The 23225-nt window shown below is 39.6% G+C and overlaps 1 protein-coding gene across 6 annotated transcripts in view; it reads left to right on the top strand.

Moving 5' to 3' along the window:
• Positions 1-23225, top strand: part of LOC147055718 (voltage-dependent calcium channel subunit alpha-2/delta-1) — a 56178-nt gene that overhangs the window by 22840 nt on the left and 10113 nt on the right. For 5 of the 6 annotated variants that reach the window (XM_085914257.1, XM_085914256.1, XM_085914255.1 and 2 more), the window contains exons 7-31: positions 5070-5201; positions 6299-6368; positions 6697-6747; positions 6908-7007; positions 10868-11026; positions 11629-11733; positions 12123-12201; positions 12273-12322; positions 12410-12499; positions 12743-12817; positions 12900-12980; positions 13242-13316; positions 15057-15128; positions 15206-15277; positions 15356-15417; positions 15490-15566; positions 18081-18141; positions 18256-18347; positions 19232-19313; positions 20374-20436; positions 21562-21665; positions 22104-22199; positions 22767-22834; positions 22928-22966; positions 23038-23109. In XM_085914257.1, the coding sequence (XP_085770383.1) occupies positions 5070-5201; positions 6299-6368; positions 6697-6747; positions 6908-7007; positions 10868-11026; positions 11629-11733; positions 12123-12201; positions 12273-12322; positions 12410-12499; positions 12743-12817; positions 12900-12980; positions 13242-13316; positions 15057-15128; positions 15206-15277; positions 15356-15417; positions 15490-15566; positions 18081-18141; positions 18256-18347; positions 19232-19313; positions 20374-20436; positions 21562-21665; positions 22104-22199; positions 22767-22834; positions 22928-22966; positions 23038-23109 (2027 nt within the window). The remainder of the gene's footprint in view (positions 1-5069; positions 5202-6298; positions 6369-6696; positions 6748-6907; positions 7008-10867; positions 11027-11628; positions 11734-12122; positions 12202-12272; positions 12323-12409; positions 12500-12742; positions 12818-12899; positions 12981-13241; positions 13317-15056; positions 15129-15205; positions 15278-15355; positions 15418-15489; positions 15567-18080; positions 18142-18255; positions 18348-19231; positions 19314-20373; positions 20437-21561; positions 21666-22103; positions 22200-22766; positions 22835-22927; positions 22967-23037; positions 23110-23225) is intronic. The other variant, XM_085914259.1, reaches the window with a different exon arrangement.

Raw genomic sequence — 23225 nt, 5'->3', positions numbered from 1 at the left:
CACCCCATCTGTTTTGAGTTTCGTGGTGTATCAAGGTTACACACACCACCCGTCAATATTTTCACCAAAGTAAAAGAAGAGCAAAAATGAATTTTTCAGCTACATACACTGCAGCTTTAAAGTCAGAAGCAGGAGTGCGTCCAAGTGTTTATGTTGTTATTAAATCATCAGCATTTGCGGATGATCAGTTTACCTGGCAAACTTGTAAAGTTCACGCAAACTCGTCTTTGAGGAACAATGTCTTGAGGTGGCTCTTTATTTACTGTCGGCTGCTCGATAACGTTACTACACATTAAGAAGGCGACAACTCAGAGACGACTGTTTGACCTTCACTTCTACTGGCTAGTGGCCATGCACGTATATCAAAATAAATACATCTAAACCCATTCCCAAAGCCACGTGTTATCACGGGACAGTTGGGACAGGCGGGGTTCGGACGTTGTTGGCGGCGGGCGGTCGATTGGGGCAGGCGGTGTTCAGACGTGGTTGGTCAGTTTGGGCTGAAACACGGTCGGCAACTGGAAGCAAGCACAGGAGAACAAGTACATGGAGCAAACGGGGGGCATAAGGGGACGACCTGACAAAGGAGTAACTGGCGTTTGGGGTTTACATAGGCCTTATGTCATAGAAGATTGATTGCCGAACAAAGGACATTTTCGCTATAATACTAGTTTTAGTTATGGAAACGTAATACATTTCCGTTTTCAGTAACGCAATTGTTTTTTTTACTTTACTTTTTGTTATTTTGTTAGTTTTTGTTTACTGAAATAACCTTGCGTGTGACGTCAGGTTGAAAAAGGTCTATTATTTTGGGAACATTTGACATCTGAGTCATGTCCTCATTGTCGAACAGCACTCTGTCGGGAGTGTCACCAAACCTGTAAAAACCTTTGGAGCATGTTGGAGGAAATTCATTTTTCTTGGCGCATGTGACCTAATGTACGTGTGAGCGACCTTTGCGGCACTGGGATTTACAGCATTCATGAATGAGTTTTCTGTTAATTGCGATGTGTCAGCATTCACACGAAGGAAGGGGACCGTCTTGCTGTGGATGCATCTGGCCCCGAGGTTAGAGCCCTGACCTTTTTTGTTAGACTTCACACTTAGTAGGAAATATGGAGGCACGTATCTTTCATTGTGCGTTTTGGAATTTAGAGGCCTTGTGTGTTAGCCCGGACTTGAACCTGTCTTGACCTTGTAGTTTCTTTTTTCATTTCTGTGTCAAATCCCTGGTTCTATTCCGTGCTAGGTGCCATAATACTTCACACGCAAAGATACCATGCATTGCTTGCGAGTAATGAATATCAGAGCTGCTGGAATCCATCCAGGACTGAGGAATGTGCCGAGCTTAATGGGGACAAAAGTCTGTTTACATGGTCACATCATGAGATTTTTTTTTAGTGTGGGGACCAAAAAAACTCAAGGACACTACATAACATGAATTCATCTGATATTCTGAATCAGGGGAACTGAATGATATGGATGCATGAGATTCCCTGTAGAACATTTTTGGGTAATGCACCATGTGGCTTGTGCTTGAAGAATCACAACAGCACTGTATATGAATAAAACATGAAAACATAACATTGAAAACAACAATGTAAATGCACTAAAACAATAACAAGATAAAGAAAACAAACATTAAATAATCCAGGGCATGGATTACTGTTTCAAACTGCAGCTGGGTACCCTCTTGTGAGAGTATTGACTTGTTTAGAGCTGTTGAACTGGTAGCCAATGTAGCATTTTGCCTCAGCCAAAGTTTTAGCAACCCCACCAGCCGCATAGATTTGTGCAAACTTTGTTTTTCTTTCTGTCAGAGAAGAATGAGAAGCCCCTTCTTCTTCTCAGCACGAAGCAAATCTCCTTCTGGTAACCACAAATACATGTGAGCTGAAGCGATATTTCGCCTTTGGTTTGAAGCGAGCTTAAGGCAAAGCTTCAACTTTGCCAGCTGCCTGAGACGGAAAAAAAGCTTTTCTTAACCGTTGCGCCAATTTTCTCACACAGTTTAAAATCACTGTTCAATTTAAATCCCATTGTGAAGTTGAAGGATACCTTGTACCTACTGTTATTAATACTTTTGGTTGGCGAATTGTTTACAGCAGGGGTGTCAAACTCTTTAGTTTCGCGGGCCGCATTGTAGTCATAGCTTCTTTCGTCGGGCCATTATGACTGTCAACCCAAATAAATGTATGAGCACCTCATATTATATACAGTAAAAGCTACAAAACAAACTGATAACTAACTCATTTTCAAATCAGATGAGTAAAAACTGGTCAAATATATTTTAAAAAAAGATATCATTAAAAGTGAAGACAATTTGCAATTCTAGTAATGACATACGAATGTGATGCACAATTTGTCTTCGCCGGCCACATAAAATGATGTGGCGGGCTGTATCTGGCCCCCGGGCCTTGAGTTTTACACCGGTGGTTTACATGTCTACATCGTGGGACCCACTTTCAGTGTGGGGATAAAAAAATCACGACATAAATAGTAAACACTATTTTATGAATCAGAGAAATGCATTGATATAAATGTAGAATATATTCTGAATGTACTATATGCAGTGTGTTTTTCCATGTCTAAAACTCGTTTTGCTCGGAGATTCTGCCTCATTGGTGGATTCCCATGGGAGTTTAGAAGATTTTGTGTTCGTGGGTGGAATTTTTTGTTATCAACTGCATTTTTTCTTACTCTGTAAATATTTTTATAGGAGCCCAAGGCTACAGGTGCGGCGTTTGGCACTTGTGATGAAAACAAATTGTAGCCACACATTAGTCTGCATGCAGTCTGGCTGCTGTCCTTGCATATATTTTTTTCTCTTTTTTTGCACCAAACATTCACCTTCACCACAGAATGCATTTTTGTGAGCCCTCTGAAGGAAAAAGAAGACATTTGTACTCTGTTGAGGCTTCAATTTGATCTCCACCCCATAAATGTTCCAGGAATAGGCTTTTCTCAGCCAGGGGGGTGAAATTGGATTTTCTGGTTAAAGTGGGAGGTGGGCTCCACAGAGATATTTGGCAGACACCGTCATAGTTATTAACCACGTTCAGTCATTTAGTCATTAAATTCATGTTATTATAGTCACTTATGGTTTGAATTAATACCTGGCTTCAATGCAAAATCCATGCATTATAATGAGTACGTGTTATCCTGATTATATGCCAAGGTTTTTTATTCTATTGCCCCATTGTTACTTTTAGCCTCATGCAATTTGAAATTTTCTCATTATGCACTGCTGGCTGTAGTGATATTTTATCTCACCCCATTTAAAATTCCGGACTTAATGAGGTAAATGCATAATGTGCACATTCGCATGCACACACTGATGCGCACACAGACCCCCCCCCCCCCCACACACACACACACGTATGTTTCAATTTAAAAACAATGCAATTGCCACTCTTGGCAAAGCGAGGCTTCATTAACTTTTGTTTTGTGAGGCGTGCATGCAAATGTTGCTGTTTGCCACATCAATGAGCCACGTCACAATCAATACAATAAATACCCATCAATTTCACTCACGTACACTTTAAAATTTTAATTTAAAACCGAGAAGGAATAAAATAACATTTTACTGTATGGAGATTGCTGTCCGCGGCAAAATTAAGAATAAAAAGATATACGCATACGGTATAACATCTGAGAGTGTCCTTAATGACATTTGTCAATACGTCACATCATCATTAAAAAAAGGACCATTATCAAATTACATTGAATTAGTAAAAAAAAAAAAATGGGATTAAATATTTAACATCACTTTTGCTTCATTAATGGACAATCTAATTTATTATATTATATTTGAATTCATTGAAATTAGATTATTCATTTATTTTCCTTCATATTGGTTTAATTTTGGCAACAACAAAAACACAGAAAATGTTTTCTTTTCATGTTTTCCATCCATGCATCTCAACAACATCAAGAAATGAATCACAGAAACTGAATATTATTTTGAAAATGAACAATGCTGATTATTACCTATCATAGTTGTAAAGGCACAGAGTTTGATACAGCTCTTGTCTGAGATTCTGCGAGGAAGTGTTGGTTATAACAATGCAATGTTTAACGTAATCCCTATTGTCAGGCAAATGAGGCACATGTGCAAATATCATATCCTCAGTGGCAGTAAGGAGACTAAAAATGAAGACGAATGGAAGGGGGGGGGGGGTGTAGTGAGCGGCTGATCCATTTTGGGGGTGCCCAGTGTTGCGGCCCCCTTCATCCATCATTGTGAGTGTTACGTGGCTCTGGGCTGTCCAAGTGCTGTGTCACTGCATCCATAATGCCTGTTGCCTCCCACAACACACACGATCAATCAGCCGCTATCACACACACACACACACACACACACACACACACACACACACACACACACACACACACACACACACACACACACACACACACACACACATGCACACCCACTCACACACAGGTTATAAGTTATTTCAAGGTGGGAAATGAACAGGTTCATTTTTGAGTGGGAATACAAATGTGTTCATCAAACAATGTGTATTTTTACTGAGATTTTCAACATGACATACCCAAGAGCTCAATTGTTCTTCAATTGCACCACAAATATAAAAAAAAAATATAGTTATATATATAGTACATCGTTTTTGACCAAAGTGGAAAAATTGAGAAAACAGTGAAGGACTTGAATGATGATGTCAAATACCTTAAATCTCCATTTAAAAGATTTTATAGTCATACGGAAAATGAAAAGCACACTTCTGACGCTAGAAAGCAGGCTAGCCACTGTTTTGCTAAATTACTCAAAAATAAGTTATTTTACAACTTTACGTTATTACATTATGTACATCTGTAAGGAATTGTCTTTCGCAATCCTGTGGAAGGTTTGCATCAAGTTCTGTCCCTGGAGGCAGTCTTGGATCTTCTCTGTCCAATTATTTACGACATATTTTTGGGTTATTGTCCTTACTGACACGTTTGTTCGTTGGAGACCTTCTTTTCATTCTTTTCATTTCAAGTCATGGAAGTATCCTGGTGTCTGTTTACAAACAAAGTGTCCATGACAATGTCTCCTTTGATTTTAGCAACCATTGTCCTGAACGAGTTGAACTGGACCGAGGCACTGGAGGACGTGTTTAAGAAAAACAGAGAGGATGATCCCACACTTCTTTGGCAGGTGTTTGGAAGCGCGACCGGTCTGGCCCGATACTACCCAGGTAGGCAAAAAAAAATTTATTGAGAGGTCTTTAAATTAAGAGCAATGTGGTAGGTATTGAGGATTGTTAGGTTTGCTGATGAGCACAGTCCGGCAAATCTACGAGAAGGGAGGGCTGCGGTGCTGTGGGAGCGGCCACAGTCGACTTCAGTCTTAGCCAATCAAACTGGCTCTTTACATTCAATTTAGGATGACTTTGGCAAAGTTGTGTGCTGCCCAGTGAGATGACTTAAAAATTATTATCCAGTGATTCCTATGCCCACTGTTGACATATTTGGTCATGAAATATGTGCTAGACCAGCTGTCAACCCTGCACAGATACTCAACTTGGTCTAAGCAAGCATAAGATTTAAATCGCACCTCCTGGTACCAAATTTTCATTCCCAACATGGTGGAGACCATTGTACCAAATACAACTCAAAATCTTTCAGGATTGTAGCCATATGCCTGACCTACTCGATATGGCTCTGTTCCATTCAGACGGGAAACGGGTCTACTCTGATTTTCTTTCCCGACACCAAATCAACTGACATTTTGAGTGTTTGTTTTTATATTCAGATGACCTTGACCCTCCAGTCACCATGTCTGCAATATGCTCATATTACTGCTCACAAAGGCTCAACGGAGAATCCCTTATAAAACACAGTTCAATCTGAAACAATCATGCATGCTTAAGCTTCATAGTGATTTCTATTCATGACATCGTCTGTGCGGCCTCACGAGAGAGGTTGATGTGCAATATTCTGGAATGATCACCGGCTTTGACTACTTTATTACCCTGTGTTTTTAAATACTACTTTGCATGCATGAAGAGCGGGTTCACTCTCTCATGCGTGCTCATTTTCCATGCTTCCCCACACTAATACTAAACTAACTGGTGATTGTCAAAGCAATTAAATGAAGTCTCCACGTCCTGTCATGATTTATATTCTGGGTTCTACAAATTAATGATATGCGAGAGGGCATCCAGAAATCTGCCATTTTTTTGTAACCATGGCACATCTTGACATGAAGATTGTTTTAAATAAAATGAGCAATTAGTGGTTTTATCTAATGCTGCGAGACAGGTGTAATCAAGACACTTTTCATGTTCTGCAGCATCTCCATGGATGGATGCTCGCAAGACACCCAGTAAAATTGACCTGTATGATGTACGCAGGAGACCGTGGTAAGGGATCGCACAACTTCATTGTGCTTCGTTATGATTTCAAATTTCAAATAAAATGTTCTGTCTATGTGATTGATTCCAGCATTCACACAATAACAAAAAAGACAAAGTTCAGTGGAATTGGAAAAAAACTAATGTGCCATTTGTTGTGTTTAAAAAAAACATTACCCAATATGTTGGTAGCTGGAGCGCTTAATAGCATTTCCATTCATTGCACTGAGGAAAGAGGATTGGTGATAGGTGTGATTTGTGCTACGGGCATGCTAGGAAGTGAATTAATCTCGTAAATCAAGTTACCACTTTGCTGACTGGTTAAGTGTGTGTGCAGGTACATCCAAGGAGCCGCCTCACCCAAAGACATGCTCATCCTGGTTGACGCGTGAGTTACGCTGATGTCATTGATCTGTCTGTCCCCTTATGATTTACCCTGATCATATTTCATTTCTCGACTTCTCCATGCCCTCTAGGCTACCCTCTTGCCTTCCATCGCTCTTATCTGACAAGTGCAGCAGACTGATGTTGTCTTGTGACTTTTGCAGGAGCGGCAGCGTTTCCGGCCTGACACTCAAACTGATCCGGACGTCCGTTAGCGAGATGCTGGAGACTCTGTCGGACGACGACTACGTCAACGTGGTTTATGTGAGTTCTGATTCAGATGCTTTGAATTCACGGGGACAATTTTTTTTGTCATTTATTTTTTTTTCCGATTTATGCTAAATTGAATGGAAAAAAAGGTGCTGTTTGTACAAGATGGAATGCTGATATTTTTCAGAATGGTCTTGTCTTAAGGGTTCTTAAGGGTTAAGCTTACGCGCAAGCAAAGCCACTCCACCCCACTATTGGTTTGTCTCACACACACACACACACACACACACACACACACACACACACACACACACACACACACACACACACACACACACGCAAGTGGTTGCCAGAGATGGATGAGTTGTAATGAAGTATAGATTTTTGCCACGTCTGGCCACCTTCAAGCAGGCCTTTAATGAAACAGTCCTGCTGCTCTATTTGGTGTACTGGATGAAACTTGGCACTCTTTTCGCCACCCCTTCTTTTTATTTACTGCATGTACAAAAGTATTGTGACATCTAGCCAACTTTCCCTGCCACCTTTGCGTTCTACTAAACTCATTAAACCTCAATTTGGAGCAATTTATTTGTCATCTCAAATATGTCTGCACATTTATCTCTTTGCATCAATATATGTATGTATGTGCACTGTGCACATGTACCGTTCTGCCACTTTCCCTTTTTCATGTTTTGCCATTATATCCATTCACTTCTTTTGTCATCGAGCAATCACTCCCACGACTCGCTGTATTTTCATTTCACGGAACCTTCCAGGCTTGCGATTAAGCAGCCAAAGAACCAATCAGGAGCCTGAGTGGTTTGTCAATAGTGGTGGGCTGCCATAGATGAGGTGCTTGTTGTGATGAAGCCTGCAGATTGGAACTTTGTTCCCCCACTGGGAAGCTTTGCTGTTCTGAAAACATGTCGTGCTTCTTAGTGGACGTTGATTCTGTGAAGACCTTTATCGTCCATTTTGCTGTTCTTTGTGTTTCTAAGAATTGAGCAGACAAAGTTTCATCTGAGCTCTCTCGCAGATGTTTGAGTTTATTTAGTAAGGAAACTATTCATGTTAAATCAGTAGTTCTTTAACTTCTGACACCAAGTAAAAAATACTGAGCTCTCCAAGTAGTAATGACTCAAGATATAAGTGACTGCATTTCCAAGTTTATCTTGATATGAGCCGCAAGTCGCCCCAGTAAGTTGGCACAGTGAACATATCTTCCAAAATCTGTTGAATGGCACTCTTGAGTTCCTGTGAAACTCAACCTAAAATAAAGACAATTAGTCATAAAATTACCCAACATCCCCGCTACGCAACGCATAAATGATATTTTGCCCTTGCCCACTCCCCCTCAACAAATTCTATTAGAAAACAGCAAATTAACTAAGGTCACACACATCAGAAGTCATCATTTTGTCTGTAAGTTACCGTCCTTAGTGCGTCTGTGTTTTCATTCACGGGGTTACTCGAAAACCTTTAATACTGGTGTGTGCCACCTGGAGGTGTCGGGACTTGACATGCCGTCATTAATTTCGAATGGTAGCAATGAATTCTCTCTCATTAACAGCAGCCAAGGGACCAAGTTGGCATTTGGTCAATGAAGACACTCGCGCACACACATATGCACGTATGCACTCCCTCGACAGCTGTTGTAGGTCAGAGGAACGCCTGTTGGCTACTCCTTCCTGTTCTTGTGCTCATTTTTTTTTCTTTTTCACACGTTTTCTCTTCGCACTTTTGATACCGTCTGTTCATTTGAAACCTGATTTCCTAAACTCTTTCAAATCTAGTCAAAGTAGTTAAATACATTATATAGTCCCGGAAGATTCATATGTACCATCCACACATTAGTGACACATCATGAAAAAAAACACAGCTGCTTGATAAAAAGGTACCTGGATCCACTTGGAAAACATTGTCAGTTTCAAATTAACTCAACTTTATTTATATAGTTTATAGAGTGCTGCTGTAACAAAGCACTGAAGACAAAACATAAAATAATTATCAGATCATAAATAACCAAACATCTCCTATCAAAATATACCATAGCTCCCTTCAAATTGCCACTTAAAACTCAGTCGACCAGTGTCAGGATGTTGGGCTTGTAGATACATTTTCTTCAAATCCGACACATTATCTTAATCAGTTTAGTTTTAATAAATGTTTGAGTCCAACACACTGACATTTAGTTTTTTAGAACTGTTGTGTCATGCTTGACAAACCACTGATGAGGTCTCTGATGGTTGCTTTTGCATTTAAACTAAAACACACCACCCCTCCCTGCACCCCTGACTGCATAGTCACCATCTGTGTAAACATGACATATCTCATAACATAATCTCATTTATTTCGGCACACTATGACACCCTCCCAATTGCCCCATATTTACTACCCACGCACCCTTTCCTCCTCCTCCTTTTAATAGATTGCGGCAACATGGGCCATTATGCCTAACTCTGTTTTGTTTGTCTTCATCTATTTGCTGTCTTCTTGATTTGGTGCGTGTGTGCCTGTATGTGTGTGTGTTTTGTCAGACAATGTGATCATGGCCTTTCAGTCCAATAGAAATGTGTTTGTCTGTATTTGTCAAAGGAGATGCTGCTTCAAGGCTTCCCGTTGGACAAGTGCATGCACAAACTCACGCGCACACCCACGCAGGCGAACACACGCACGCACACACACACAAACACTGTATTTTGGATTGTTTCTGCATGGCATCAAATGCATGAAAATATTAAACAGGGTTTGTGGATCTAGGTAAAAAAAAAAAAAAACTAAAACTAATTAAACAAAACAACGTCTGAATGGCATTTGAATCACACTATACATATCTCTGAGACATCAGTTGGAATGTTTTGAAAAAAAATAAAGGAATGAAGCCATCATGTTTAACAGATAAAAGACTTGTTTTGTCATAACAAAGTTTATTACTTTGTCTTTCTCCAAGATAAGGTCGTAATATTATGATATTACGTCTTTCACTGCCAGCCATTTTTAAAAAAAAGAGAATCTCTCGAAGGCGAAACAATTTTACAGCATTCCGATTGATTTTCAAGAATCTCTGAATATTAATTGCGTTTTGTGGCACAGAAACTATCAAATCTGTAGTTTTAGTATTTTGCTGGTAAAACTGGCCATAACGAGACATTTGCGCCTTTGTGCGCTGTTGTGGGATGGGAGTAGACTTTTCACGGCCAACCCTCGTGGCATCCCTCATTTGCATTAAGTTAAGGGAAGGCCGGCCACCTAGCGCAAACCAAAGTACATTTTGCCTGACATAATGGAAACAAAAACCACCCAAGTGGGTAAGGCAGAAACGACTTGCGATAATGCCCTGCAAGGCTGCTTTGTGCGCTGGCATGAGCACAACACGACCCCAAACATGCTGGACTAAACTTGCACATATATATGCACACAAAAAAAACATCCTACGACAACTCCATGCACATTATTTGGCTCACTTCCAAACCAGGGCTCGCTGATCCCTTAGGTACCACACTTACCAATGACTGGTGTCGATGTTCTTGAGCTGTATGGAAATGAGGCTTCGTCAATTTTTTATTCACCAACAATCAAAACAAAATCAAGACAATGTTGCTGCATAACCATTATTCTATAATGTAGCTGCGATCTTGTTGCCATGGGTACCAAGTCGTGGCGCTCCAAGGATGTGAAGCAATTAGTGAGGCTTGATGAATGTGTCTGTTTTTCCACTGGCTCCTGCAACCAAAGCCAGGTGGGAGCGGAATGTGTGTTCGTGCATGTGTGTGTTTCATATGTTGCACACGTGAAAATGTATTCTAAATTGCACCGAGCCAAACTGGCACATAAGACCTAGTGTTTCTCTCTGATTACAGCAGCGTGTCTTTCGGGTCTGCGTCATTTATTAATTCCTAGCTTTTGTTTCACAGTTCAACACTATGGTGAAGAAGACGGCATGCTTCGACCATCTGGTTCAAGCCAACGTGAGGAACAAGAAACTGCTCAAGGATGCTGTGCAAAACATCACCGCCAAGGGCATCACCAACTACACTAAGGGATTCGAATTTGCATTTGAGCAACTCGCCACGGTAATGTTTAACCGCCTTTCGGTATTTAATTTTTCGTCATTTGAATAGCTTTTCAATTTAGCATTTCAATCTTTCTTTTTCTTCAGGGACTAAATAAAATAAATTCACCAATGGAAAATATTGGTATTTATTGCTTTGGTATATATTGCATAAACACTTGTTTAATTTATTTCAGTGTATTTAATCATACACAACTTCATCTTATTTAGAATTACACTGGTTAAAAAAGTTGTTGTTTTTTTTTTACTCTGAGTTGCAATTGAACTTTTTTAGATGCAGTCAGTTCTTGCATTAATTTTGATGTGGGTCTTGTTTTTTATTCATTTTTTATTCATTTTCCAAATGCAATGATGCTGTATTACTACATGCTCATGAAAAAGGTGGTAAATGACAGCTGTAGTATTGTCCTGATATTTGCTACCATCTGCTGGATGCATTTCAACTAGCACCGATGATATCATCCTGTGGTTTCAGCATGACATTTGACTAACTTATTATATCACTCAGAATGGTTTTAACAATATAAAAAGCAAAAGACATAAAACAAATGAACACAGCGTAGTCCAAAGTCTAAGAAACGTCCTGTTTTTGTGTGTGAACAGACAAATATAAGCAGAGCAAACTGTAATAAGATCATCATGCTGTTTACTGATGGAGGAGAAGAGCGAGCACGGACCATACTGGAGAGATACAACGCCGACAAAAAAGTTGGTCACACACATGACAACAAATGATATATTTTCTTGTCGTCATAAAGTGCGTAATGTTTGCCTTTAGGGATCATTCCAGAATTGAATAAAATATCCATTTAAACAGCAAACTATAAAATATCCCATTAACATAATCTACTGTTGATGGCTGTGCTGAATGATACAAATCATATGTTGATTTATTATTTGTACTCTAACACAACAAAAATGGCCTAAAGAGCAATTAGCTTGATGTCATTTCTGTTGAGTTCTTTAGCTTTTCCCTTCCTCAAGATAACTGAAAAGGTAGCAAGATTGTGCGCATAATGAGACCCAGCTTTTGAGCATACTTGCCACTATTTAAAACAAGTTGATAAGTAAACTGCACATCATGATGTTTTCTGTAGGTGAGGATCTTCACCTTCTCCGTGGGACAGCACAACTATGATAAAGGACCCATTCAGTGGATGGCCTGTTCCAACAAAGGTGCAGCGCTGTGCACATTCAAAATGTCTCCAATATGCCATCTTCCTTCTGATTTTCTTAATTTACTCCAGGTTACTTCTATGAGATCCCCTCCATTGGAGCCATACGAATTAACACACAGGTTATTTTAGTTCATACTTGATACTATCATCCTAATCTATTTGCAGACATGAGTCAGTGTTTTTTTTTTTTTTTTTCCCCACTTTAGGAATACTTGGATGTCCTGGGCAGACCCATGGTATTGGCGGACAAGCAGGCCAAACAAGTGCAGTGGACCAACGTGTACCTCGATGCACTGGTGTGACATTACTATTGTGCTCTAATGTCTGAATGCACATGATCAAACGCAAAGGTGGCAATGATGGGAATCTTGAAACTGTAGTCATATTGCTCAACAGGAAGTATGAAACAGTCCAGAGAACAGTCAATATTTCCATTAAATTTAGTTATCACTTAGACATGATGCGTGGGCAGGCACAAAATATGAACAAGTACATTTAGCGTAATATACGGCAATGTGTTGTATTTGTGCCTCACTCAGGAACTCGGTCTGGTTATTACCGGGACTCTTCCTGTCTTCAATAAGACCAAAAGCAAAGACGACAGGAACGGCGAGGTGTGTTGAAATTGACACATAATCACAGATGTGCAGGAGTCAACAGTAGCTGATGTTTTTCTTCTTATTTTCTATATTTCAGCATCAAAATCAACTCATTCTCGGCGTAATGGGCATCGACGTGTCACTGAATGACATCAAGAAGCTCACGCCACGTTTCACAGTAAGTTGAAGTGCATTTTTTTGAGGTTGCATGAAATCCAGTATAGGAAAGAGTCATCACAAATGGGAGTAAGTCACATATGTGCGAACGGCAAGCAAATTGCAAGTTACTGGGGAATATAATCAAGAAAGTTGAGTTGCCACCAAATTTCAAGCAAGTCAAGTCATATGACTTGATTCATATCTGTGATATATTTTGGGGATTTATTCATGGTAATTTACTGACTGTTAAATTTCCCATACGCTATGTTTGCTTCATCAGATTGGTCCAAATGGATACTATTTTGCCATCGATCCAAATGGCTATGTTTTGTTGCATCCCAATCTTCAGCCCAAGGTAGGTGTCACCAAATTATACTGTCCACTTAAGGTAAGCTTCAGATAAATATTTGACGTTGCTCTATACATAACCATTACCTTACATTAATGTTTTGCAGCATTCTACTCTTGAGGTTAGCTTTGCAGTTATATCCTAACATTTTAGACAGACATTTCAAAAATTCAACTGGCCATTGAATTCATAAGGGTATCAAGTTTTATGGGCTTTTAGCTGAGGAATAAACACAAGTATTATATTATTACCAGAATCCCTATCCCTTATTTTTTATGCCACTTTTGTATTTTGAATACCCCACCAAACGTCATACATATTTGAAAGCGATTTTACCAAACACTTTATCATGATTTTCCCAGAAAAGGATCCATAACAGGAATCTAAGGCTATATAATAAGTTTGCTGTCACTTTTCATGAGGTGAGATCTTGCAGCGTTTTGCACTTAGTCATTCGATTTAGTAGCCATAGATGAGTATGCATACAGTATTTTATACATATATATATATATATATATATATATATATATATTTTTTTTTTTTTTTTTTTTTTTTTTTTTGCATCCCCTTGTTAGCATTAGCGTTTGCTTCATAGTTGTTATTCCCAATGTGACTTTTTAGGATGGTGGTGTTATTATTAGACAATTAGGACAAAATAGGCCCCTCTAATGTGTAAAATATATTTTCTGTTTCCAACATATTCACTCTTCTTTTTCTTTGAATTTCTTTCATTAGTTTGTTTTATATCCTTCCCTGCATTACTTCAAAGTTTGATGTCTTATTCTGTCTCATGCATCGTTGCTTGCCCTTGATCATTTATTCTTTTTTTTTCTCCCTTCTCTCATTTTAATGCTGAGGTCCATCGTCTTTCATTGCACTTTTTTTTATTTTACTTACCGACAAACGTAAGGAACTCATACAATTTCAATGTCTCATTGAATATTTCACACATGTCTTAACTGTGCATTTAATGTGATGTAAGTGAACTGTTTGATATTTTTTTCAAGATATTAATATCCCTTCAACCCATTGGCACTGTCTCATCTGGCACATATACAGGCACTAGAATAGCACCGTCATTCTGCTCACATTTCATTTTATACCACCATAAAAGCACACAGATGTCTTTTTTTGTTTTAAACACAGCTCATTACAGGCTGTCCCAAAAGTCACTATAACCTTCCTTTGTTCTATTTTGTTTCAGGTGTCATTCAAATATTAGGCCATCAACATTTTGCATCTTAGGTTTTGCAGTTTTTGTAAGTCGATCATTCCCTTGCTCAGACGCTGACCAATTGACATTGCAAATTGTCATCTGGCAAGACAAATTTGCTATGACCACCACTGATGAAAACACCAAACTTCCAGGGAATGTCATTCTCGAGAGCTGCGGTGATTTTGCAACGTTGATGTCTTCATATCATTTCAAATGACACCTGAAACAAAATGGAAAAATAATGAATTGTATCGTGACTTTTGGGATTAGGCCTTAACGTTACTTGGAATGAACTGTGACTTAAATGGTTTTCTATACCGGGATGGTCAAAGTGCCTAATTTGATATCTGCACTGTTCCGTATCGGATATTCTATTTCCATGTACATTTTAATTGACACTCATCTGTTGTCCAAATAATGCTGGATTTAAGTGCACACATATGGATTATATTCATTGTGTCAGGCATTAAATTCAGTTTCACAATAAAAATCCCACCTCCATGGTCTTTTTTAAAAATTCTTTCTTGTAGAATCCTAAATTTCAGGAGCCTGTTACCCTCGACTTCCTGGATGCCGAGCTGGAGAATGACATTAAAGTGGAGGTACCTTGGTGGAGTCGCACCTTGATGTGGTTCTTTGTGTTGGGTTAAGTAAGTAAGGCGTACCTGTCACCCCACAGATCAGGAGAATGATGATCGATGGCGAGACGGGTGAGCGCACAATTCAGACCCTGGTGAAAAGTCAGGATGAGGTCAGAGATTTTGATTTGAAATGGACGAAACCAGATTTTCAATTTTATGCAGCTAAATTACACTTTGATACTTTGCAGAGATATATTGATAGAGGAATAAGAACATACACTTGGGCACCAGTCAATGGAACCGATTACAGGTGAGTCATTTGAGCTAACCGACCACTTCAACAATAAACAAACAATGATTGTCGTTTGTCTTTCCTGTGCAGCCTGGCTCTGGTTCTGCCAAAATACAGCGAGCACTTCATACAAGCCAAACTGGGAGATGACATCAAGCAAGCAATGTGTGAGTGCAACACCTACCAACCTTTTATTGGCCCTTTACTATCAACTCAACAATATCAATATCAACACTTCATTAGGTCACCACTTTTTTTCCCCAGCTGGAAACACAGGCCGCTCCTTTTTGTGCTGCATCCCTGCCATGATTTTTGTTTTGTAGTGTAACCTGCTGGTTAGCAGCCGCGCACTCCCGGGCCTAGTCAAACACATGAACTCATTGTCGGTGACCCAGCCCGAGTGCTGAAGGTCTTTTGATCCTCCCTAAACGTTTTTGCCTTCCTCCTTTTCTTTAGGCTTCTGTCACTTTTGCCTTCCTGCGTTCATATTAATAGTAATATTAATAACCTTAGAATATTTTTCTGCAGCTTTTCAAGGAACCCAATTATTTAGTTGGTGATTCTTTTTCTGCTATAAATAAGTTGTATGATAAGTGGCCATACAATTAGTTTTGAGTACCACTTTTAATATTAAAGTGTGCACACAAAAAAAACCCTGCTGTTTTGCATATTAATTTATTTAATAAAAATAAGTAGTATTATAAAAGCTACAATGGCTTCACGTGTCCTAATCTTACTTTTGACTTCCACATTAAATTCAAAATCCTTTCCGTCCAATTTTCTATTTAATTCTCTTCTACCTCTCTGTGTGTTTTCTCTGCTGGACATTTACAGCATCGTCTTGGGGCAAGTAGTCATTCTTCTGTCCTTTTTTATTTTTAATGCTATGTTCCTTCCGCTTCTTGCATGCTTTTATCTTCCACACGTTTGCGTGATTATTAAATTTAGCCCTCTGTTGACGATTACTTAGGATACAGCTTATGGATGCCTCGTAGGGTATTATTAGTGGCAAAAAAACAGCGAGTTCAGCATAAAAAAAACATCTGCCTCTAGTGCATTTTCATCACTTTGATGTGTCTCTACAAAGCCGTTTGGCTAATGGTGCAGTTATCCCAGTAGATGAGATTTTGACAGAGTACTTTGGCTCTTGTGTCACTCCCTTGCCGCCGTAAAGAGCCTGCCGACGTTTACGGGGCTGTTAAAAGATCTGCCGTGCTGCTCTAAAATTTGGTGTCCAGCAATCTTAAAAGAGACATTTTGCTTTTTATTCTCGACAATTTAAAACTTTTGCCAATTGTTTTAATAACACTGATGTCGGTGACAAAACACCCCAAGGATTTAAAAATCTATATGTGCATGTGGCACATGGACACTGGTCCTTTATATTCTACTGCTGGGCCAATAGAGATTCTCACTTTTGTTACTATGACAACCAGGGTTGTACCTGTTGGACTGCGAAGACAATAATGGTTGTGTTGGCCATCTGGAATGTTGGGAAAATTTTATTTTCCCGATAGGTGTATTTCCAGCTGTCCTATTCCAGTCTTTCCATCAACAAAAAGGTTTTGGGCTTGACAGCCATCGCCCCGTCATCTTTCAGCTATCATAGCATAATGATGGCGGCCGAAATTTGGAAATATTTGGAATGTTGCGCCCGTAATTGTTCAAGTCTTTAATCTTGACAATATCCATACCGTAAATGTATCACCAAATTAGACATAAATGACGGACCTTTACTCATCAATACCTAGTATATACTATTTTTTCTTCTGATAGAAAAATACATCATTTTATCATGAATATTTTATTTAACTTTTGTTTTCAAGGTCTGCAGTGGGGAGACAGCGCTCTCTATTGGCCAGCCTCCACTGATTGGCAGGCACTCCACTATTTTGTATACAAGCTATTCAAAATTCAATTTGCATTATATGTCCTTTACGTTTCACACCTGAACCGGACCACCATAACATCTCATGAGGAAAAACTGCCCCCCCAAGTAGAAGTGCATAAACATGCGCTCTTATACCCAGGGGTGCTATATACGGTGCGGTGGAGCCAGCCAATAAATCTGCCTGTCATCTTTTTATGCGAAGGATGTCGTTTCATCCCATGGCACATTTCCATGACAATGTTCAAAGTGGGACATTCAATGATGGCTTTTGCAGACAGCGCCACCACGCCAGCACGCTAAAAAGTCAATCGTGAATGACGCCTGTCTTGTCATTTACGAGATTTGGAATGCTCGTCAGCAACGTTTTTTTCATGTTTACAACTGTGTTGTTTCAATGCATGCTCTGATATTCTAGTATGATAGATATTTTTTAATACTTTCTTGCTTTCTGACTTTACTCCTCTTCTCCCTCTTCTTCATTGGGGTCACAGGGCAAATAGGCAAGTATTTTGCTTCATTCTCATTATCCAACACTTCATATCTGTCCAATATGTCATGTCTGTGCGGGTGCGTGTTCAATTCGTCCATTTCAAGTCAAACGGTCCCCTTCATATGATTTTAATTTACTATGCAAGCAATATTTAGGAACCAAAAGTTCCTAAAATTTACTAATGTAAAACTTTACTAATGTAAAGTAGTACTAGTCCAGTGATCTAGATTAAGATCGGCGTGCGTGTGTGCGTACGTGTGTGTGTGTGCGTGCATGTGTGTGTGTGTGTTTTTCCCAAAGTGATGGAAACCCTCCAGTTGGAGAACTTTGACAACTTTGGTCACACCTTCATTGCTCCACGGTGAGTGGGTTAAACCCCGCCCCCTGCCCACTTTCCCCGACTCTGAACGTAACGTTGCGCATGCCGGATCAAACGTGGTGCAGAGAGTGAAACTGACGGTTGCTGTTTCTTCAGGGAATACTGCAAAGAGCTGACGTTGTCACTCAACAACACCCAGTTTCTCCTCGATTTCAACCAGTACATTGATAGGAACACTCCAGATGCATGTGAGTCATGCATCTCCCTCAGTGTTTTGGTTCTCCCCATAAATACTCTCACTGATGGTGTTTCAGCCTCAATGTACACTGCGTGCAGTCATTTCAATGTGAGTGTGCATGCGTCACAGTCAATTTTCACTTTTAAGGATGTACAATCTTCCCTCTTGTGCTGACTGTCTGAAGGGCAGAGCAGCTCATTTGATGAGTCAGGTCTGAGCAGGGTGACATCAGGCCCGATCGACTGAGCTTCCTAGAAGCCCAGTGTTGTCATTCTCCTTGGTGATTCATCGGGTTTGATTGGTCGTCATCTAATGGATCTCATCGGATGGGATAGCTTACTGCCATTATCCCCCTGCTAATGGAGGCAGCTATCCCCGATCCATTTGGAGCCAAGGTCACACTCGGCTGCTGACTTTGGAAAGTTTGGTGTCCAAACCAGGAGTGTCCAAAGTCTGACAGGGGGCCAGCTGAGGTGTTACCTGTTTATTCTTTATATTCTATAGAAGAAATCAGGGCCCACATCATAAAGTGATGAGAAAAAAAATTACATTGCTGAAAAACAACGCAATCAAAAATAAAACTGACAAAACATTGAACGTTACAAGATATACTTTTTGATCTACACGTAGCATTCTGTACACTGCCTTGAAATACAAGTTTAAATTATCCCATGATCCCTCAAAGTACCGGTATCTCCAATCACATTTTTATATGGCCCCCAATTAAAGGAGTTTGGACATCCCTGGTCTAAATTATTAGAGTAAGAAATATTTTAACCATTTAATTTCAATGACAGTGTTGCTGGTTTTTCTTCCATTCATGTTTGTTTGCAAGCCTTGCACTTGAAGTTGTGACATGCATGATATGTGGACTGCATCTGTCTCCAATCACAGGCAATGTATCCCTTGTGAGTCGACTCATCTTGGATGCAGGCCTGACAGCTGAGCTGGTTGACTTGTGGAAAGATCAGAAAGTGTGAGTAGAACTCATCTAAATTTTTCTGCATACTACAAACGTCGACACTGGACTATGCTTCATTGTGTTTTGGTCGTTACACGCGGACTGGTTTTGTAAAAAAAGGCTCAAATTTGGCCCAAGAGTCAGCGTGTGTGTTGTGTACCCAGCTTAACTGAAAAACAAACAAGGCTTATTGCTACCAGACACAAGTAGTGCTGCCAGGAATCCTTTCAAAACATGTGTAAAAATGTTCCACATTCAATACCATGTAACCACTCAACAAAAATAAATTAGGAGTGTGTGTGCACAAATTTAAATACTATATCGGGTTCCAATTGGGACTGTTTTCTACCAAGTTGAGGCTCCTTAGACCTTTGCACGATGAGGCTCATACTCCATAAGCATGGCAGGCATGCTGCCTTGAAACCAATTCAGTGTAGCCCACTATTGAGGAGATACGGAACAAAAACAAAAGTCGTTTTACTAAAATCAGTTTCTGGCTTAAAAAGTGGAGAGATTTTTTTTTTGTGATTGAAAAGAAACGATGACTTTGACGCTTTTTTTGGTGACACTTCAAACTATGAAACCAGGCAACCAAGACCGAGTGAGAGCTTTTGTAGGCGAATAATTTATTTGCAGATGTAAAGCTAAGAAAGCAATAGTTATACATATGCACCATACAGATACAAACTCTTATTGAGTGTTTGCTTTATAAATTTGAAGACTATAAACATCTGTAGTTAAAATGTGCTGGAGGGGTGACAATTATTATTATTTTATTTTCTTCTCTCCAATAGCGGCTTGGCATTACGCATACAAGGAAAGAGTCAAGGAAAATACAGTAAAACATTTTGGAAGGCAAGGGAGATGAGTTGATTCCAGTTTCCGTTGGGTTCTGGATTCTGTTTTGACATTTTGACCACATTTTGGTAGTGAATTCCAATGGTCCCCTCTACATTGACAAGTGACTCTGGTTGTGAAATTCAAGAGTGTCTTTTTCCCCAGCTGGGACTCACAGATGCAGTATTTGTCAGCATGATCCACTTTGAAGCTTGACTGTGTTTTTCCATCCTCTCAGGAATGGGACAGTGGCCAGGTTTGTAGCCACAGATGGGGGAATCACAAGAGTCTTCCCGAGAAGGTACCCCCCCCCCCCTCCCCGCTCGTCGTTGATGTTGTTCTTCTCCGACGCGGCCAAACTAGCCTGCGAGCTACGAGCTGTGCAAATGTGTGCTGTGAAAATTGAAAGGGGCTGTGATACATTTAGTTAGAGCTCTTTCTGGCTGCTCCATTGACTCTTGAAGATGAAGGATTAGGCCCATGCAGCACATGGGTCACTCCATGTGTGCGTGCAGGAACCACATGCATTTTATTTTCCTCTATTTCTTCATCTTTGCTATGCATGGGCGGTCTAATTTTTCCACAAGTGAGTTTAACATTAGTCATAATCACTTCCTGCTCATTTCCATATGTCAAATATAGACAGCGATGCATCTTCAAGTCACTTCTTATGACACATACACATATCAAGCATTGATATTTTTTGTAATATGCTCAAAAGGAATATTTCAGCTATTTTGATTTATAAACTGAAAAAGTATTTTTAGGGAGTATTCATAATAATCTGTAACAATATTAGGGTTCGGGTCCAAGTTTGGGTTTTCTAAATTTAAAAAAAATCGCTTGTTCTTTGAAGGTTATTTAAAATACATTGTTCTATGCTCGTACTTTGAAATAATTCAAAGCACAACGACGATTTGAGACTATATTATAATAGAAACCCCGCTGTTCATAATTTCTTCCACCTTGTCTAAAGGCCAAGTTCCAGCAAAAAAAAAAAAAAAAGTTACAGTCAACGTTAGCACTTAATATTCAGGCTGCCGCTAGAAAAAAAGAAAAAAAATCGGTAGATGCCTACTAGAACAGCTGAAATTTGTTTGGGGTTAACCAGAGATGCTTTAAATAATGGCATGTGTGTTCTGACTCCTATTTAACATAAATTTGGATGTTATTGGTTAAATCGGAACACAGAGATATTCCAATTCCCATAGTGTGTATAAATTGGACGTTTCTGTCACCATTCAGCCCTTTGTGTTACTGCTGGGTCTTATTTTAATTCACAGTGTAAATTCTTAAATAATCAAATGAAACACGACTATGCCAGCAGAAGACGTAACTTTTAAAACAGATCAATTCCACCCACAGCATAACAGAAGCATTAATGACATGTTTTAACAATTAATATTTCTACAATTTTTGTTTTTAGCACTGGAGAAGATTGGATGGAGAACCCAGAGCCGTACGAGTCAAGCTTCTACAAGAGAGCCCTGGACAACGACATGTACATTTTCACCGCTCCGACTTTTAACAGTAAGAATCATGTATGGCTGTACTTTCGTCTGTTCAGTGTGGTCTGGCATTGAGCATTAGCGGCCTTCAGCTCAAACCCTCTAGGCGAAGATTACACTTGTACGCTGATGACATCATGACTTTTATCCTCTGTCCCTTACAGTATGTCTGTCGGCACTCATTCTCTGTCTCACTTTTGAGTTTCCTCTCGAGTTTATCTTTGCTAATCTCTCTGGCAGACTTCAGGGGAGGCAAACAATGTGTGTAAAGCAGTCGGGTTAACAGTTGACTGGATTAACACATGGGGAGTTCGTGAGTTCCACCAGGCTTAATGTGAATTACAAGCGTTCTTCATCATGGATAACAATTATTCCCATTTGAAGTGTGGTTCTGAAATGCTCGCTTCTGCCAAATGTAGAATGATTGCATTCAACGTTCCCTCGTCTGTCCTTCACTCAGTCGCAGCAGAAGGCAGAGAGAGCGTCTCCGAATCTGGTATCCTCGTCAGCAAAGCCGTAGATCTCACCATCAATGAAGTCACGCTTAAGCCGGCAGGTCAGTCGTGTTTAATCCCACATGGATTGCTGCTTGTGTCAAAGACTTCAAACGAAACCTGGTTCAGTTGCCAAAATCAATATTCATTGTAAAAAGGCTTTCAATTCAAGTACATTAAAAAAACAAAACAAATACAAACAAGTAATTTAGGGAGTGACTCAAAGGCAAGGGTTTATTGTATATCCCAATCACTGTATTATGGCTTTATCACACATGTCAAAGTCAAAGTCTGCTTTATTGTCAATTTCTTCAAATGTTAAGTCACATGTTACACTAATCAAATTTTCCATTCATCAATTGACCTACCAAACATGTTTTTGGAATGTAGGAATAAGCCAGAGCACACCCACGCAAGCAAATGCAAACTCCACTCAGCCAAGATTCAAACCTATAGAACCTCTAAATATGAAGCAGACGTGCTAATCACTAGTCCACGTTCTGCTCTGAATTGAATTTTGAGAATCGACAAGTGCCTATCCACCAAATTGAGTCATTTGAAAATTGAAGGGAAAAACAAAACAAATCACAACATTGTTGATGTATTTTTGCTGCTGGTCTGGTTTGTAGTGGTGGGAGTGAAACTCGATGTCACTTACTGGATGAACAGTTTCATGAATGCTACACTTAAAGAGAATGTAAGTGATGTTCATATGATCCTAAGTATTTATTATCATTCATTTTCACACATTTAGACGTTAGCACCCGATTCACTTTATTCATTCTTTCAGTGCAAAGATGAGATCTGCGGCTGTATGAGGAATGACAAGGTAAACCAATGCATGTTTAAAAAAACACACATCACATGTGATTTGAATCTAAACTATTTTACCCTTTACAGCATGTCGACTGCGTGATCCTAGATGATGGTGGCTTTCTGCTCATGTCCAATCAGGATGATTACATCAGCTTGGTGAGAACCTTTATATTAAAGACACATGTCAATGTAGTTTAATGTCTAAAAAAAATGCATCAACTGAGACGATACATACTGTGCGAAGGTAGAAAAACACATTTACCACTGGAATT

Source organism: Syngnathus leptorhynchus, chromosome 6, assembly GCF_054491065.1.
Source record: "Syngnathus leptorhynchus isolate UIUO chromosome 6, UIUO_Slep, whole genome shotgun sequence".
Classification (NCBI taxonomy): domain Eukaryota; kingdom Metazoa; phylum Chordata; class Actinopteri; order Syngnathiformes; family Syngnathidae; genus Syngnathus; species Syngnathus leptorhynchus.
The sequence above is the reverse complement of the archived record's forward strand: the minus strand, read 5'-3'. Positions and strand labels throughout refer to the sequence as shown.